Source organism: Pseudorasbora parva, chromosome 1 (genome assembly GCF_024679245.1).
Source record: "Pseudorasbora parva isolate DD20220531a chromosome 1, ASM2467924v1, whole genome shotgun sequence".
Classification (NCBI taxonomy): domain Eukaryota; kingdom Metazoa; phylum Chordata; class Actinopteri; order Cypriniformes; family Gobionidae; genus Pseudorasbora; species Pseudorasbora parva.
Window position 1 is genome coordinate 1,456,971 of NC_090172.1, and position 20,534 is coordinate 1,477,504.

Genomic DNA, 20,534 nt, shown 5'->3' on the forward strand with positions numbered 1-20,534 from the left:
TACAAAACATAGAGACTGGTTCAGCAGTTCGCCATTGGGGGGGGGATCATCTCAGTGAATGATTCATAGGTTCACAGAGATCATCACCACTGGTGATCCATTTGAAACCCTTCTATGGTTACACAGTCATTGATTGTTTCTTTTCATGCTTATGTTAACAAATGCAAATGTTCTGTTCTCTCTCGACACACACACACACACACACACACACACACACACACACACACACACACACACACACACACACACACACACACACACACACACACACACACACACACACACACACACTTTGAATATTGGTGTTATTGCCTATGATAAATCACTTATACTCTATAAAATCTGTATTTTTAGTTCAGATGCACTCAATTAAACATTAAGAGCTGCTGGATTAATTAATAGTCAAATGTATTCAAATTAATATAACATGTATTCACATAACATTATGACTTTATAAGAAAAATAAAGATTAAACTTATTAAGAGTGAAAAAGTTACATTGTGATTTTGAATCTTAAATATTCAAAAATGTTTGCAAAAAGTACATTTATGATGATCTGTTTTTGAATATTTTCTGTTCAAAGAGCTGGTCTGAGGTCCTGAAAAACTGCATTCTGTCTACGTTAGCACAAAGAGCGCGTGCTGGACAGAGCAGTGCAAAGGCAGCGCTTGCAGGTTCCCCACCTGATCTCTAAACGGAGTGGTGGGAACCTTGGGCACATATCCAGGCCAGGTTCTCAGGATCACGTGGGGATTGCCTAGCCCGAATTCCAGGCACGCTTCGTCAACCGCAATGCTTGCAGAATTAATTCTTTATTGGAATCAAAAGATTGGTTATGAACCACAGAAACCATTACACGTAAAAAAAAAAAACAGTGTTAAATTAACACTCATCAGAGTTTATTTGAGTCCACAGCCAGGAGGGTTAAACGTAACACTAAAACAGTGTTAAAGTTAGAGATAATTAAGTGTTTTAATTGAGTAATGACTGGCCATTAGTGATGAACACCTGCTGTTAACAAGCAGAATCACTGAAGGGAAGAGTCACCTTTTTAGGTCACCATTATGGTGTTCAGTGTTTACTTTAGTTTTAGTTTTTAATATTAGATTGTGTCTGAGACAAAACAAGAGAAAATGTATCCAAACCAGGTGTTGTTGGTTATGTTGTGACATAAATATTATCAAAGATTGGGCCAAGAATGGCCCCAGTTAACTATATGATGATTATGCCACTATCAAAATATAATGACACCTGAAGACATTTTCTCTGTGCTTTCTTTTGCAAAACAAGTTTGTTTTTCTAAACACAGTTAAAGCAGCCAGAAAAAAAATAATGTTTTAAAAGTAAAACTAAAGTTCAAAAAAAGTTCAAAAGTTCAAAAGCTCAACTAAAGCAAACACTAATAATCATAATATGCTAATTTACTTGTTAACAGCAGGTGTTCATCACTAATTGTCAATCACCATTCAATAATTTAATTATCTCCTTAACTTTAACACTGCTTCAAAGTTATTTTAACACACTTGAGTGTGGAGTTTGCTGTGTAGGCAAAATAATATGAGAAAGGAGAAATATGCAATTACTTAATTGTACTTATTTTTCGCATAAATATGCTTGCAACCAATTGCTTTAATATATAATTGTACTTATAATCAAATATAAATCATGCATATATGCTAATTAGAATATTACATGGCCAAAACATGTATCAGGCACCAGTATTCCTGGTCTTGGAGGAATACAAATGAGTAATGGTCATTTTGAGGACTTGACAGCCGCCATTTTGAAAATGGGGACTTTCTTGGAGTCAAACTTTGGTAAACTTTTAGTATGTTTTTCAGTACATCTGTTACTACTGTAAACCACTGAGAACTTTTTTGGGGTCAAGCCATATTTGCAGCTGACTAGGGTGTAACGATTCACTTGTTTTCTTGATGCATCGATTACAAATCCTGACGATGCATATGCATCTTGAAAATCGTAAATTGTTGATTTAAATCGATTATTGACTGAAAATGCTTAGAATCAAATTATCTGTGATTCAGTGCTTTAAAATACACATTAGATTATACTACATGTGTGAATTAATGGAGACGTCATCCACCCCTTCACACAATGCACTATTTACCACCTTTCACTGATAGATCAAAGTCATTAATATGAAGACTTTGCAGGGTATTAGTTTTACATTTTATTATTCAGTTTCTGAATTGTTTCTTACTTGAATGCTAAAATATATCTATTGTAGGCCTGCCTGAAAAACTAAAAGCACTGTTAATTTAATTTGGATCTTTGTTTTATTGCATTCTTCCTATTGTTTGTAGTTATTTTTTAATTAAAGATAAATCAAAATGACAAAAAATAATCATAAACCCCCTAGTATCAGGTGTATTGGTTTACCTGGATGGTCTTGATGTTAAGTTTTAGGTTGATATATATTACCAAATTGAGCTTTTTGAGTTTTTGGTATTTAAATATTGGCATTTTTGTTTGTTTACATTGATGTTGAAATGATATTGTCAGATTTGAGACATTACGTTTAACTGCTGTTCACTTTCAGAAGTTGTAGCGATGCTTTCTTTTCCCAGAATGAATGTGAAACACGAAGGTTATCACTATTAGTTTCTATATATAGTTTACATATATTTACCACACTTAATAATAATATCATATAGCATATCTCATAATTTATCAAGTCATCAAATTTTTCTTCACAATCGCACAGCTCCACTGCATTCTGACAAGAAAATGCTTGTTTTTCAAAGAAGGACTTGCCATATTAAAATAGATGGAGGAACTGCTGTTGTCCACCAGATGGTTGAAAAGAGGAATTTAAACTCTAAATAGATCGATCAGATACAATTGTGGTCAGAATTTGTAAAATTTGATTTATGTGGTTTTCTCAGTGTTCCCATTCTAGACGAGACCAGATGCTTCTGGAACACCTGCCCTGATAAATGGGCTATAATCTGCAGCTCTGCTCCTGAAAGAGGAAGAACTCAACACTTCTCCAGTGTCAGCATAGACAAAGACTGATTTAAGTAAAATAAGGGGGTGGGGGGTTCGTTTCTGTGTCCTCTGGCGATTGAAATCAGAATGACACTCACAGCAATACGGATGATATGATTTAGATCAGGGGTATTCGATTAAAGTTCCAAGAGGTCCGGTCTCTAAATTTCATTCTCTTCTCAGTGAAGGTCCGGATAATACTTTTTTTTGAACCATTATACATTTTCATCTGGGCAGCTGTAGTACTTTGTTAAAGAAAAAATGGTAACACTTTACAATAAGGGTGCACTAATATGCATTAATTCATGCTTAACTAATGCACAGATAATCATGAGTTAATGTATTACTAATGCTGAACTAACCCATTTATTAATGATTACTGCGTCAGCAACTAATGAAGATTCATCATGATTAATAGATTAAGTAATCATTAAATTTGTATTAGTTAAATGTGTCATAATGTATTAATTCCTTAATAACATATTATATTAACTAATAATGTAAATTAACGTGTTAATTACCACAAGGGGTCAAATTCATGCATAGCTAATGATTTATAAAGGTGTCATGATGCGCCCCCTCAGGTCTGGTGCGCCGAAGCATGCAAGTTACATGGAAGCGATGAGGCACCAGAGGAGAGCAGGTGAGTCCCCTATAGGGCAAACATTCTTTCTTTCCCTTATGTTTGGACTCTATGCTTCCCTGAGGGGTTTTGTGGGATGATGGATGTGACTCATCGACTCCAGACTTTGGAATTGATTCTGGATTCTGCCTTGGTATTGAAGAAACACTTTTTTAAAAATAAAATTAAGCACCAGCTAATCTCACAGGCTTTTAACTTGTTTGTGCTTAGTTCATAGACCATACATCTTTGATAAGAAATCTGTATTGTTTAAAGCACTGTGGTGACTTGACACATTACACTAAAATAATAGCACAAGTGTAAAAGTAAGTGTAAGTGTAAAAAAAAACTATGTTTTTTTTATGTATTTGAACCCTATCAGTTTCTGTGTGTTTCAATGAAAGCTGTGCATTAATTTACAGCAGTGTTTACTTAGCTCACTTTGTTCACTTATTTCACTTTTAGATAAAATTTTATTGATAATTTACTCCCATGTCATCCAAAATGTCCATGTTTCTTCTCTCTATATATATATATATATATATATATATATATATATATATATATATATATATATATATATATATATATATATATATATATATAGAATGTTTATAACAATTAATTTTAATAAATCCACGCTACTTATTATTGGCTCTCTGGGAATTACATTTTCCCTCAGGTTGAAAAATTGGAGTTATTTGGCTACAAAATGCAACAGAACACCTGTAAACAAATAATCTAGGGAGGATTTGGCTAAATGTAAATCAAATATCAAAACTACAAATTACCATCCAAAATCACCTCAGTTTTAAACATCAAAACATTTTAAATCATTAACGGTCTGAGTCAAGTTTAAAACACACACAGTAAACATTAGTTTAACATCTCTTTCTTTTAGAAGAAAAAAAAACCATCCAAATACTAGAAACCACACATAACTTGGGAATTCACAAGCACCTCCATAGAGACCTCTAGTGGATTACACCCATGGTTGCATAATTTCTTAAATAATTCCAAAATCTGTCTTCAGACAGCTTCAGACAGCTAATCTTCAGACAGCTAATCTGTCTTCAATTTTTTTTTTTTTTGAAGGCCTAGTCTCTATTTTAACCTAAAATACTGCAATTAAAAATAAATAAATAAAATGTTTAAAAAAAACTTTTTTTATAATTTTAAATGCAAAAATAGACAATAATTATTGCATAAATATTAAAATATACCATCAAATCATCTCAAAATACAAAATTAAAAAGAAAAAAATATTATTGAAGAAAAAGTGTTAGCATTGAATTTTCAACATTGATCCAATATTACTTAGCATTGAAATTTCAACCTCAACCAAAATGATGATTCTGATGGAATTTCAACATTGAATCAATGTCACCATGCTATCTGGGTTGTCTGTTTTTTTATTTTATTTTGGGAACCTTTGGACTGTTAAAATATGTTGGGCCAATTTTTTGGCTGAGGGTGGGACCCTCATTTTAAGGAGGGGGTGTCATGGCCCCTCACCTGCCTTGCAGGGGCGGTGCCTCCTGCAGGAAGAGCAGAGTCGTTAGTGATTGAAGCCACCTGGGCTCGGGTATTTAAACCATAGACATCACATACGTAGATGCCCCATGATGTGCTGGAGCGTGATCCAGCGTCGCCGCCATATTGGTTGGGTCTCTCCACTCAACGCTAGCATTCAGAGTCAGTGGAGAGCGAGCAATTATGCCTGTATTTTATGCAGCTTACGGTTGCAATAACGCAATATTGATACCAGATCGCATGGGATTACATTTCACAAGATTGAACAATACTTTAGGTTATTTTACAATTTATACATCATTATCATTTCATGCTTGTGTCATTTGTGGTGTCTGTAGGCCTATTTCACAAAGTAAGGCTGCAACACATCGCAAAATTAACTACCCTGGAGTTACAGAGTGCAAGCATACGCAAGAAGCTGCGCAGAACAGTTCTTCTTAAAGGATTTTAGCTCCGCAGTCCCAGTTGCAAGCCTGACAGGCTAATGTAAGATGCTGGAATGACCTGGAGTTATAACGTTTACTTTAGGCCTTTACAAAAATAATAATTCTGAGCTGGTACCGTACATATGGGAGCTTGTATGTGTTACAGAAGGTGTGTGTGTGTGTGTGTGTGTGTGTGTGTGTGTGTGTGTGTGTGTGTGTGTGTGTGTGTGTGTGTGTGTGTGTGTGTGAGAGAGAGAGAGAGAGAGAGAGAAATAAATCTAAGTGAAAAATCAAACTTGTTTCTTTATTAAAATATAAAATTCATAAATGTATACATTTATCAATATGCCTGTGTGAGTGTGTGAGAGAAATAAATTCAAATAAACAATCAAACTGGTTTCTATATAAAATAAAATAAAAATCATTCATTTATACATTTATCAATATGTCATAGTCTACCATATGTCTTAGTTAAAGCTCGTTATACAAAGTCTTTCTACATGAAAGCAGAATTTTTCAATGTGTGACAGCGTCCTGTATCATAACTAAGTAACCTGGAGTTATAACGTTTACTTTAGGCCTTTACAAAAATATATATATAATTCTGAGCTGGTACAGTATATATGGGAGCTTGTATGTGTTACAGAAGGTGTGTGTGTGTGTGTGTGTGTGTGTGTGTGTGTGTGTGTGTGTGTGTGTGTGTGTGTGTGTGTGTGTGTGTGTGTGTGTGTGTGTGTGTGTGTGTGTGTGTGTGAGCCTGTTTATGTGGTTTATGAGGACACAAATTTGTATAACTACATGGGTATTACACTGGTATTACACTATAAATGTGGTTTATGAGGACATATCAAATGTCCTCATAATTCAAATGGCCTTAAAAACACACTAAATGATGTTTTGTTGAGAAAGTAAAAATGCAGAATGTTTCCTGTGATGGGTAGGTTTAGGGGCAGTGTGTGTGTGTGTGTGTGTGTGTGTGTGTGTGTGTGTGTGTGTGTGTGTGTGTGTGTGTGTGTGTGTGTGTGTGTGTGTGTGTGTGTGATGGGTAGGTTTAGGGGCAGTGTAAGGGGATAGAAAATACGGTTTGTACAGTATAAAAACCTTTACGCCTATGGAGAGTCCCTGTAAACCACATAGACCAACATGTGTGTGTGTGTGTGTGTGTGTGTGTGTATCATAACTAAGTCTCTGCAGTTTGTAACAAACCAAACTGTGTGAAAATCCGGTAAAAACTCGGGGAGTTATGATCATTGTAGTTAAGAATACATCTTCCTCAGTAGAAATAAATGCGGGGGCGGTGCATTGGGGACCCATCCAAGATGGCGCCGCACTGATACGTCCGCTACAATAGGCAGCGTAAGTCTATGGGGCGTCTACGTATATTATGTCTATGATTTAAACTGCCTGACTAACCTCTCTCTCTCTCTCTCTCTCTCTCTCTCTCTCTCTCTCTCTCTCTCTCTCTCTCTCTCTCTCTCTCTCTCTCTCTCTGCTCCTCTTCCAGGTATGATCGGGTCTTGTTTGTTCCTTTGTTGTTTTATTTAGTTTCCACTTAGACATGTTAACACACACAGATTCATGCATCCCTGCACTTTACATACACCCTACATTATGACATGTTCACACCCCATTCCGTTTCCTTTGTTTATAGTTAATAGTTTTGGTTTACAATAAAGAATCTTTTTGGCCTGTACCTGTTGTTGGTGTCCCTTCATTATTAGCCACAGGCTATGAGCCAACCTGTGACAATTGGCAGCAGAATATTTCGTTCTTTATTGACGTGTATCATTTGAAAATTGATGATTATTATTTATTTAAATCACAGTCATATCTGTTATGTCAAAACCTAAAGACTTTCAAACATCAAAATGTCATTTATTCATGTCAAATGACATCTAAACATCTTTTCCTATTGCATTTTGCATGGAAACGCTTCCAACACGCGTGTGTCATGTGAAAAATAGGCATTTGTTCTATTTCTAGCATGCGTGCATTTTCGGCATGACTCCAGCCGCGCACGTCACGCAGGCAGTGTGCAAACTCTAACCTATTAACAGTGTTGGGCAAGCTACTTGGAAAATGTAGTGAGCTAAGCTACCAGTTACTCTACATTAAATTAAGCTTCACTACGCTGAAGCTAACCCCTGGGAAATGTAGCAAAGCTAAGCTACAGCAACTTGACACAAATAGTTTACTACATCTAAGCTACTTTTATTTATTTCATTTTATATTGAAGCAACTTAATTCATGTCTGATGTTGCAGATATGTCACTAATATTTGAGGAAATGGTTTTCTAGGAAAAATATGTAATTTCTGCTTTTATATGAGTTTCTGCTTTTGTATGACGTGTTTTAACATTGAATTATTTTTCATGGAATTTACTTTTTCATATTTTACCATTATTATTTTAAAACAACATAGGCCTACTCTTTAAAAAGGCATGTTTGTGACCTAAAGACAAAGGTGGATTATATACAAAGGCAAATTTAAAACATTATTTCTAATAATATCGCTTGAATGTTATCATTTTTATATTTACCAACAGCTTACAGGACAATCACACTGATCTAATGACTGAGAAAGACCTTGCTCCAGTGCCTCCTTGATGTACTCCTCCATGGCCTTTCCTTGGTAAATCTTTCCTTTGGGCACTGGTTCACCGGGCAGCAGATCAATGGCACAGTCCCATGGCCGATGGGGAGGCAGCTTGGAAGCCATCTGGGGACAGAAGACGTCACTGAAGGGGGTGTAGCATCACGGGACATCCACCGAACGTCGCTCAACGGGACTCTCGATGGACGTGGCGCAGAAATGGAGATCGTGGGAACGCGGAGATGGTCGTATCGGTGAAGATGGGAAACATTCCGGAAAACAGGTGTCGCCCCACTTCAGGACTTCCCCGGTTTTCCAGGAGATGACTGGGCTGTGCTGCTCTAACCATGGGTGCCCTAAGATGATGTCAGCTGTGGACTCCTCCAGAACCAACAGATGTATTCGTTCCATGTGAAGGATACCAACTTGAATGCCAATGGGGCCGACGGTACGACTGACTTGCCTCTGACTGAGAGGTCTTCCGGTTATCGATTGGATCTGGTAAATAGTCAGAGTGGCGGTCGTACGGAGCTTGAGCTGGTGGCCTAGGGTCCCCGAGATGAAGTTGCCGGCTAACTCAGAGTCGAGGAGGGGCGGTAACTGGAAGGGAAACACCAGTGGCAGTAAGGTTGACAGTTGTGGTGAGTGGTTTCATTTTTTAAAGAGAGGGAATGATCGCACTCACTACACTCTACAAAATGCTGGGTTAAAAACAACCCAAGTTGGGTTGAAAATGCACCGACCCAACAATTGGGTTGTTTTAACCCAATGGTTGAGTTGTTCTTACCCAGCAATTGGGTTGTCTTAAGCAACATTTAACCCAACCACTGGGTTAAAACAACTCAACCACTGGGTTAAAACAACTCAACCATTGGGTTAAAACAACTCAATTGTTGGGTCAGTGCATTTTCTACCCAACTTGGGTTGTTTTTAACCCAGCATTTTTTAGAATGTATAGGACATGGAGGACGGATGGGGCATTCGGAGGTGTAATGCCTGGGGAATGTTGATATGTTGTGTTTTGCCCTGAACCGCCACCCTACATCTATCTACCAATCACAAAGTCAGTAGTGTTTCGGCATCTGGGTTGCCAACTCTGCTCTAGTTAACACAGCTGCAGCTACAAACATTTCTGCTGAATCCTGCAGCCTCTCTGGCAACCTCAAGTCAGAGGGGAGGAGGAGAGGGGATAGTTATTGCAGTACCAGTTTTGGCCACAATCTAACATACACTTCCTTTAATACACAGAAAAAAAAATGTTTGCCGTGGTAATCTTTAATCAAAATCTGAAAAGTAACTTCCGGTCTGGAAACAGCTTTCCTTCTCAGCTGATCTCAGTTTGACGGCTTGCGTTGTAAAATTCCGTTTCACTTGGAAAAATACGTCACATCACTGAAGAAAACTCACTCACTACTTCCGGTTCACTGGGACTTTAAGAAGGGAAGATGTGTTTGGAGTTTTGCCGGATACGGCGAAATTTGAATCTATCAACTAGCTCCGCTTCACCTTCGTTGCTCTGGTTGGTTGTAGTGCTATCCTATTGCATGCAGAGGGAAACTGAAAGACAATCGTTTATCCCGTCCCTCGGATTGAACCCTGTCAATGGTGAGTTTCCAGACCAAACATCTCGATGTGGGTCTGGCTTGTCAGGCTATTATTAAGGTCTTGGTGATGTTAAATTGTGAAGATCTTGAGTTTTCGCTGAAGGGCATGTACGTGGCGGACTCACAAAGTCTGATGATTTGCCATGAAAGAGGAAGCTGTTGTAAGTCAGGCATACAATGTCCGATCTGGCCCAAACTTAACGTTTGATAATAGTCCTGGCCTGGATTCCACGTGCCAATATTCAGATATAGTCAAAGTGCCACCTGCTGGCAAAAGGAAGTGTGGCACATCAAAATGACTATTTGTCCTATATTTACTTGCTTAAATGAATCTTGCTCACTATTCACTGTTTTACAGGTGTAAAGGCCCTTTTATCGTTGCTTGCAGCTATAATTTTCTTTATCTTTCATATACACAGTTTTTAAAAGTGTGTTTCTTTTAGGATATCTGTGTAGTTTAGATCGTTTGTTCATAGCCAATGAGATGAAGAGCTGGTCTGAGAGCAGGCAGTACTGCAGGGATCGAGGAGCTGATCTGGTCATTATCAAAACTAAAGAGAAGCAGGTGAGTTTGTGTGAGTGTTAATGAAGGAGAGGAATCACACTTATTCCTGTTTTCATTCACACAGAAGGTCATAATTGCATTCATCAAGGAAAGAGTGTGAATTGGTTTGTCTGAGGGGATCATGAAGTGGGTGGATAATTCGACACTGAAACAAGGGTAAGTGCTAAAACACTCTGAGAAAACCACTGTGTTGGTTGGTCTTTTGTACTGTCATTATATATATATATATATATATATATATATATATATATATATATATATATATATATATATATATATATATATATATATATATATATATATATATATTCATATTTTGTATTCCTGAATGACAAAATGTGGGGTTTTGAATAATTGAAAATCAAATATGTTATTCTATTGACATAAGCCGTTAATAGAGAAGTTTTGACTGATGAGTGAGTTTTTCTGATGCAGATCAGCTCAGAGTTAAAGGTATTTCATTTCAGTGGTGCAGCTTAAAAACACTATTCATTATGTTTCAGTTAGCTGTCATGAATATAAAGGTCCAGTTCGGGCTGTTTAGGTAGTTCATATGAGTGGACACAGACTCTTGCTGGGTTTTTACTTGCCAAAATAGGCTTTTAGCTCACTACATGTGGTTTAATGGACAATATGATACAGGTCTGAGGATAGTTTCAGGAAGTCTATTCACATTGAAGGTCAGTGTCCATTTAAATCACTTCCTGTGCAAATTTAGCGCTATATAAGATGAACTACTAAAATTAGTCATCATTATAAGGACCACATTTCATCTGTCAAGACGCACTGCAAGACACAACAACAAATAATGGAATTAGAGGACTTTTATGAAAATAAACGCAGAAATAATAAGAACTCATCTGTACCTCAAAGATACAACCAGAATGAAGAAAGAGCTCAAAATCACAGTAAGTAGGGCATTTCATTTGAAGCAGAGTTGGCATCGCAGGGGTTTCAGAAAATGAGAACGGGTTTTATTTCAATTAGTGCTGTCTCAATTGATTATAAAAAATAACAAATTATTCATTTTTTTCTGTAATTATGATTACATACATTTATTTTGTAATATTTATATGTAGTAGTAATTTCACAGTTACTCTCCAAATTAATGTGTTAAAGACAGTATTTTTATATTATTTAACTCATTTAAGACTCATTATGAGATACTCAACAAAACTTCTTGTTTGAGGTATCTTTGCCCATTCTTCCTTACAAAAGTCTTCCAGTTCTTTGAGATTTCTGAGCTGTCTGTCACGCTCTGCTCTTTTAAGGTCTATCCATAGATTTTCAATGATGTTGAGGTCAGGAGATTGTGAAGGCCATGGCAAAACCTTTAGTTTATGCCTATTGATGTAATCCACCGTGGATTTTGAGGTGTGTTTAGGATCATTATCCATTTGGAGAAGCCGTCCTCTCTTTAACTTCAGCTTTTTCACAGATGGCATCAAGTAAGCATCCAAAATTTGCTGAAATTTTATTGAATCCATTTTTCCTTCTACTTGTGAAATGTTCCCTTTGCCACTTGGCGGCAATTCAACCCCAAAACATGATCAATCCACCCCAACGCTTAACAGCTGGACAGAGGTTCTTCTCATTCAATTCTGTGCCCTTTCTTCTCCAAACATACCTTTGCTCATTCCGGCCAAAAAGTTCTATTTTAACCTCATCGGTCCACAGAACTTGTTCCCAAAATGCACCAGGCTTGTCTATATGTTCATTTGCAAACTTCAAATGCTGATTTTTGTGTTGAGGACGTAGAAGAGGTTTTCTTCTGATGACTCTTCCATGAAGACCATATTTTTACAAGTATCTCTTTATTGTGGAATAGTGTCCCACAACTCCAGTGTCTGCCAGATCGTTCTGGAGGGATTGTGCAATCTAACGTGGGTTTTGACTTGCTTTTCTCAATCCTGCAAGCTGTTCTGTCTGATATGTGTCTTGGTCTTCCAGATCTTGCTTTAACTTCCACTGCTTCTGATGAATGCCATTTCTTAACAACATTCCGAACAGAGGATATTGGCATCTGAAAACGCTTTGCTATCTTATAGCCTTCTCCTGCTTTGTGAGCGTCAACTATTTTCAGTTTCATTTTCAACTGCTTACATTTACATTTAATCATTTAGCAGACGCTTTTATCCAAAGCGACTTACAAAAAAGGGGAGAGCAATAGAAGCAACGAAACAGACAAGGCCAACAACCTGTAAGAGCTGTAAGAAGTCTCAATTAATTAGCACAGTACACAATTATTATTTTTTATTTTTTTATTTTTTTCATAGCCACCTACAACAAAAACTCACGTACGCAAAATACAGAACACTGGATTTTGATAGCTATGATAACAACCCATTAGGACTAATGGGTCCTGCACACTGTGCGATTTTTCAAAATCCTTTGCGAATGTCCGACTGTACGAACATGATCGCCATGTCACACTGTAAGATCTCAGTTGACATTAATGTCAGACTGCACGATAGTGAAGGCGCGCTAAAAACGGACGCGCGCAAGAAAACTCACCCGGAGTTCATATCATCAATGGTAAATGGTAAATGGACTGCATTTATATAGCGCTTTCAACAGACCCTATGGCCATCCAAAGCGCTTTACACTTTGTTGCCTCACATTCACCCATTCACACACCGACGGCGGTGTCTGCCATGCAAGGCGCCATCCAGCTCATCGGGAGCAGTTTGGGGTTAGGTGTCTTGCTCATGGACACTTCGACACTTGGTCAGGTGGAACCGGGGATCGAACCACCAACCTTCCGGTTTGTAGACAACCTTACATGAACCACTGAGCCACTGCCGCCCCAATCAATGAATGACTCGTTCAGTGACAGTGAGCTGCATTACATGCGGGACTGAAATGCTGGCTACAAAGAAATCTCTAGCACTCGTTTTGGTCATAGTTTGTCTTCAAAAACTGAGATATTTGATGGTCGTCGTAGGAGAAGTCACACTGCAGGATTCTGTGCCAAATCTTCTGACACTGCCAGAATTTCGTCTGAGGTGAAATTTGATTGCAGCGCTCATTAATCGGCGGCCGGTGAACATGTCAAACTAACGACCAAAGACGTCAGATTTTAGCCTAGGATCAGAGGAATCTTTTAGGATTTGCTAAATTTGTCCCAGACGGCCAAATCGTGGCCAAAATCGCACAGTGTGCACCCGGCTTAAGGCTGTTGCCCCAGCTGTTGTCGTTAATGCAGATTCAGTGGCTCAACGGTCCAGGAAAATGTCCGTGAGAGCGATTTCATGCCTCTTTGGGATGGAACCACGAGGCGCCGCTCACTCGCAGAACGCAAGCTTCTGGAGGGTGTGTAAGTCTGAACAAGTGAGTTTAGGTATATTGGTGCAGAGCCAGTGGTTGTTTTGTAGGCGATAACTAGTGCCTTGAATTTGATGCGAGCAGCCATTGGCAACCAGTGCAGTTTGATGAAGAGAGGCGTAGAGAGAGAGAGAGACTGCTTAGAAGAACCCATGGTGCTGATTGTTGGGGCATGCTCAGATGAGTCTGAGCATTTAAAACCTTTCAGATGGACATCACCTGGTCTATCCAGACGATGATTGAGAACAATCCATGACACTGTCAGGTCTCAGCTCGCCAAAGGGGGCAGTACAAGGTATTAACTCTGCAGGGTGCCCAAACTTTTGCAGACACCATGTTTTTGTTTTCTGTTATTTTGAAAGTGTAAATGATGGAAACTTTTTTATATAATCTGTCATTTGATGCCTTTTGGAGATTTTTCCATCTTTTCTTGGCTTCTTTATGCACATTAATACATTTTTTTACTTGGGGTGCCCAAACTTTCGATTCCCACTGCATATACAGTCTTGTTCAAAATAATAGCAGTACAATGTGACTAACCAGAATAATCAAGGTTTTTCGTATTTTTTTTATTGCTACGTGGCAAACAAGTTACCAGTAGGTTCAGTAGATTCTCAGAAAACAAATGAGACCCAGCATTCATGATATGCACGCTCTTAAGGCTGTGCAATTGGGAAATTAGTTGAATTAGTTGAAAGGGGTGTGTTCAAAAAAATAGCAGTGTGGCATTCAATCACTGAGGTCATCAATTTTGTGAAGAAACAGGTGTGAATCAGGTGGCCCCTATTTAAGGATGAAGCCAACACTTGTTGAACATGCATTTGAAAGCTGAGGAAAATGGGTCGTTCAAGACATTGTTCAGAAGAACAGCGTACTTTGATTAAAAAGTTGATTAGAGAGGGGAAAACCTATAAAGAGGTGCAAAAATGACAGGCTGTTCAGCTAAAATGATCTCCAATGCCTTAAAATGGAGAGCAAAACCAGAGAGACGTGGAAGAAAACGGAAGACAACCATCAAAATGGATAGAAGAATAACCAGAATGGCAAAGGCTCAGCCAATGATCACCTCCAGGATGATCAAAGACAGTCTGGAGTTACCTGTAAGTACTGTGACAGTTAGAAGACGTCTGTGTGAAGCTAATCTATTTTCAAGAATCCCCCGCAAAGTCCCTCTGTTAAAAAAAGGGCATGTGCAGATGAGGTTACAATTTGCCAAAGAACACATCAACTGGCCTAAAGAGAAATGGAGGAACATTTTGTGGACTGATGAGAGTAAAATTGTTCTTTTTGGGTCCAAGGGCCACAGGCAGTTTGTGAGACGACCCCCAAACTCTGAATTCAAGCCACAGTACACAGTGAAGACAGTGAAGCATGGAGGTGCAAGCATCATGATATGGGCATGTTTCTCCTACTATGGTGTTGGGCCTATTTATCGCATACCAGGGATCATGGATCAGTTTGCATATGTTAAAATACTTGAAGAGGTCATGTTGCCCTATGCTGAAGAGGACATGCCCTTGAAACGGTTGTTTCAACAAGACAATGACCCAAAACACACTAGTAAACGGGCAAAGTCTTGGTTCCAAACCAACAAAATTAATGTTATGGAGTGGCCAGCCCAATCTCCAGACCTTAATCCAATTGAGAACTTGTGGGGTGATATCAAAAATGCTGTTTCTGAAGCAAAACCAAGAAATGTGAATGAATTGTGGAATGTTGTTAAAGAATCATGGAGTGGAATAACAGCTGAGAGGTGCCACAAGTTGGTTGACTCCATGCCACACAGATGTCAAGCAGTTTTAAAAAACTGTGGTCATACAACTAAATATTAGTTTAGTGATTCACAGGATTGCTAAATCCCAGAAAAAAAAATGTTTGTACAAAATAGTTTTGAGTTTGTACAGTCAAAGGTAGACACTGCTATTTTTTTGAACACACCCCTTTCAACTAATTGCCCAATTGCACAGCCTTAAGAGCGTGCATATCATGAATGCTGGGTCTCATTTGTTTTCTGAGAATCTACTGAACCTACTGGTAACTTGTTTGCCACGTAGCAATAAAAAATATACTAAAAACCTTGATTATTCTGGTTAGTCACATTTTACTGCTATTATTTTGAACAAGACTGTATATACATACACACATAGATCTCTCTCTCTGTGTGTGTGTGTGTGTGTGTGTATTAACAAGTAATTATTTTTTTACTTTTAGTTCTTGTTTGCCTATTTTACAGTAGTAAAATGCACATACAAACACATTGCTATATCTACCAAAACTCATGACAGAACTATGAGTGTGTTCATTAATATTTGTGTTTTGTTCCTGTGTGGCAGAAGGAAGTCGACGTCTGATGGTGATCACAGTGTGTCTTGGGATCCTTTGTCTTCTTCTGATTGCTGGCATCATACTGCAGTACTTTCAGGGCGCTTCTAAACGAGGTTAGTTTTGTGTACATCTTTTTTACACCTTTTTTTCTTCATTTTTTAATGTATGCAGTTTTTTTTTTTTTTTAAACGGTGTTTCTAGGACAACTGTGGGGTCCAGATGGTTTGTTCATTTCCAACGAGTTTAAGAGCTGGTCTGACAGCAGGCAGTACTGCAGGGATCGAGGAGCTGATCTGGTCATTATCAACACTGAAGAGAAGCAGGTGTGTGTCTGTGTGTGTGTGTCTGTGTGTGTGTGTGTGCCTTGGTGTGTGCGTGTGTGCATGTGTGTGTGTGTGTGTGTGTGTGTGCGTGCGTGTGTGTGTGCGTGTGTGCTTGTTTTTGTGTCATATCAGCACACAAATGTGTATAATGACACGGGTATTACAGAAGAGGGTGACTTATGAAGACATTTCCCCGTGTCCCCCTTTCAAAAGACAGGATGAGGTTTTTTTATAAAGTAAAAATGCAGAATGTTTCCTGTGATGGGTAGGTTTAGGGGAAGTGTGTGTGTGTGTGTGTGTGTGTGTGTGTGTGTGTGTGTGTGTGTGTGTGTGTGTGTGTGTGAGCCTGTTTATGTGGTTTATGAGGACACAAATTTGTATAACTACATGGGTATTACACTGGTATTACACTATAAATGTGGTTTATGAGGACATATCAAATGTCCTCATAATTCAAATGGCCTTAAAAACATACTAAATGATGTTTTTTTGAGAAAGTAAAAATGCAGAATGTTTCCTGTGATGGGTAGGTTTAGGGGCAGTGTGTGTGTGTGATGGGTAGGTTTAGGGGCAGTGTAAGGGGATAGAAAATACAGTTTGTACAGTATAAAAACCATTACGCCTATGGAGAGTCCCTGTAAACCACATAGACCAACATGTGTGTGTGTGTGTGTGTGTGTGTGTACAAACGTATTCCTGTTTTTACTCCCACAGAGGTTCATATCTTCATTCATCAAGGAGAGAGTGTGGATTGGTTTGTCTGACATCGAGAACGAAGGGATCATGAAATGGGTGGATAATTCACCACTGAAACAAGTGTAAGTGAAACACTCACAGACAATCATGTATTAAGGCCTATTTATTTTAGTCTTTTTAGTTCTCTCTTTTTTCTTTTTCTTTTTTAAATCAAAACCTCCAGAAATGTGCTGAAGACAGCTTTTCCATAAACATATGCAGCAAAACCACAAAAGCCCTCCCTATAAAGAAAATCACAAAAAAAAATACTTGTTCTGCACTTTCACTTCTGCTTTGTTCACTCTTGAAACTTTTCAGTGCAGTACTGAGTGCTGTTCGTTTATGATTTATGTATTTATTGTGTGTGACATTACTAATTTGTTTGGTGCTGAATGGATAAAAACTTTTTTCAAAAATTGAAAATCTGACACATTTTATTTAGGTTTTGGGCTGAAGGTGAGCCGAATAACTATGGTAGTAGAGATGAAGACTGCATTGAACTGAACCCTGACAAACACACCCTGAACAACTGGAATGATCTCAAATGCTCTGACAAGAGAAAAGGGATTTGTGAGAAATAGGGATCATCCTGTTTTTTTTGTTTTTTGTTTTCATTCTGATTAAACTTGTATCTTATGGAATCAATCTTATTGTGAACACAATTCATTATTGAAATTCCTGTATGTCTATTTCATCGTATACACTCAAAAAAAAAAAAAAAAAAAAGAGTAGAAAATTGTTCCTTTTAAGGTACAAGTGGCCGTCACTGGGGTGGTACCCTTACATTTTTGTACCTCTAAGTCAGGGGTAGGTAAGGTCAGTCCTAGAGAGCTGATGTCCTCCAGAGTTTAGCTCCAACCCTTCTAAGCCACTATAATATAAAACTCATGGCTCCCAGCATGCATCGCAGCATTAGGTATATCACCATTGTTGAGATTCATTTGCTGATTCTTGATATTCGTGTGTGTCTGAACTTTTTCCCACTAGAATGTTTAAAAATCAACATTCAGAATGTCTGATCTGTGGCGAGAGAAAACTGCTGGTGAATATTATTTATTTATATTTTTAGTCAGTGTTTGGCTTGTTTATGTTTTTTTTTTATTTTCACAGATTAGGTGTTTTGTTAACACTGTAACAAAAACTAACATAAAAAGCCAAGAGTCAAACTGCCCAACTAAGGAAACACGGACCTCCATAATGGTGACCAAACATTTTAAATAAAACATCAAGATCTAAACCTGTTAATTCTCAATAAGAGCTTCTATAGATGTCTTTGAGGGTTGGAACCAAACTCTGCCGGAAAGCGACTCTCTAGGATCGAACTTGCCTAACTTAAGACCGAACTTAAAAACAATGTTACCCGAAGGCAAGGGTTTTCAATCCTGTCTTGGACGACCCCTAGCACTGCACATTTTGTATGTCTCCCTCATCTAACACAAATCATTCAACTCAGACTGCAAGATCTGAAGTGAGTGTCAAATAAGGGAGAAATACAAAATGTGGCCCTATAGGACCAATTGTGTACCTTTAAAAGGTACAGTTATATGTTTTGCTCCCTAAAGAACAAAATTGTACCTTTTTTTCTGCGAGTGTATAAACTGCTTTCATGTGAAAGGGTGAAACACATGACAAACTTTAAAAAGTTTGTTGGCCCGTCACTGTCACTCTTTACCCAGCCGTCCAATCTGGGCTTCATATCACAGTCCTGCAAGGATGACAGAAAATGTACTTGCATTTGCTGTCCTGTGGCAAAACATAAGAGCAGTTATAAAAACATCAGTGAATGCTGAGATATGTTGCCAAATAAAATGATCCTACCAGAAGAATTATGTGATAACTTTATGAATGCTTTTATGAGGTTTTACGCATGTGCAGTGAGTTGAATTTGGCATTCACTATAACGTTTCAGTGTGGATGAGAAACTTGTGGAAAACTTTAGTGTGGATAGAGAGCGTTTTAAACGAAAACTCAGTTTTCAGATCTCTCCGGATTAATGTAGATGTCATGGGTGACGAGTTTTGAACCAGAGCGGAACCAAAAAATGAGAGTTAGAGTTTCCGGGGGGAGCATTTCCGGTGAGGGACCGAGGAGTCCGCCGGTTCTGGGTGTTATTGCCATAGACATAATATACGTAGACGCCCCATAGACTTACGCTGCCTATAGAGGGAATGCACGTGACGTCATCGTCAGCTGGAGTGACTGTGATTACGCCTCGCTGAGTGGCAGAAAGACTGGCAGCATTGGTTTACAGCGCGAATGCAGCGAAAACACACAAAACCAGGCCCTGTGCCAGAAGGGGGGTAGGGGGAGGCTTGTCCACGGACCGCATAGACATCGCTGTTCTGAGCTTGAGACGGACTTGATAATAGCGTGTAATTTACTCACTCAAACCACTGCCCCCTGCTGCTGCTTCTGCTTTTAGAGTGAAACGCTGCACATAACTGCTTGTCTAGGATATGTAATCCTCTGTAAGAATTTGCAATAATTGCATATTATCAGCGAAAAGGAGCTAGCAAATGACCCAGTGTGTATCTGTATTTGCACTCGTCAAATGATTACATTTCCAACATGTTTTCGCCTCGGTGAGTAATGTAGCCAATCACAGACATGTTTGTAGACTTCTACAACGGAGTTGGCCAATCACAGGTGTTCAATTTGGAATCACTCACCGCTCGAGCGTTTGTGCAGGCGCTGAGTTCAGTTAAACACGCGCAGCAATCCTATGTAAGTGCAGACAATGTGAAAATAAGAGATTCATTGTATACCAACGTCACTGCGGAACTTTGTGAGATTGCGTTTATTGAATGAGTGACAGTTTTTAGTGAATATAAAGTATAATACCACCACTCCACGCTATAAAACATTGACCCATCCACATATACATGCGAGATTCACTTGAAAAATGTGATTAATGACAGTTAACGTTATAAACATTCTTGTCGAAATGAGGCTCCTAAAAATGTCAGGAAAACACGATTCCTGGCTGCATATCATTATCCATGGATCACTGAATCTTTGGTAAGTTGTAAGGATTGTTTGCTCTATACTCCTGTTTTCCTCCATTAACTCTTCTGCTCTTCTGCCACTCAGCCCTGGCTGAGGGGGCGTGTTATGGCAGGAAAGTGACGTCGATGCATTCCCTCTATTGGAGCGGATGTATCAGCGCGGCGCCATCTTGGATGGGTCCCCAATGCGCCGCCCCCGCATTTATTTCTACTGAGGAAGATGTATTCTCAACCTCAATGATCATAACTCCCCGAGTTTTTACCGGATTTTCACACAGTTTGGTTTGTTACAAACTGCAGAGACTTAGTTATGATACAGGACGCTGTCACACATTGAACAATTCTCCTTTCATGTAGAAAGACTTTGTATTACGAGCTTTAACTAAGACATATGGTAGACTATGACATATTGATAAATGTATAAATGAATGAATTTTATATTTTAATAAAGAAACCAGTTTGATTGTTCAT

General features: G+C 38.5%; 1 protein-coding gene across 1 annotated transcript; it reads left to right on the plus strand.

Moving 5' to 3' along the window:
• The first annotated feature begins 10,662 nt into the window (after positions 1-10,662).
• On the plus strand, positions 10,663-20,534 carry LOC137085163 (CD209 antigen-like protein 2). The gene is made up of 5 exons (XM_067451748.1): positions 10,663-11,259; positions 16,009-16,113; positions 16,202-16,323; positions 17,038-17,141; positions 17,501-20,534. The coding sequence occupies exons 1-5, from the start codon at positions 11,160-11,162 to the stop codon at positions 17,637-17,639; spliced, it is 570 nt and encodes a 189-aa protein (XP_067307849.1). The 5' UTR covers positions 10,663-11,159; the 3' UTR covers positions 17,640-20,534.

What these genes read in the sequence shown, in the direction of transcription:
- LOC137085163 (XM_067451748.1), top strand. Translation starts at nt 11,160, where the DNA reads ATGGAATTAGAGGACTTTTATGAAAATAAACGCAGAAATAATAAGAAC. An exon ending in TCAGGGCGCTTCTAAACGAG is followed by an intron (nt 16,114 to 16,201) that starts GTTAGTTTTGTG and finishes CGGTGTTTCTAG; the next exon opens with GACAACTGTGGGGTCCAGAT. An exon ending in TCAACACTGAAGAGAAGCAG is followed by an intron (nt 16,324 to 17,037) that starts GTGTGTGTCTGT and finishes TTACTCCCACAG; the next exon opens with AGGTTCATATCTTCATTCAT.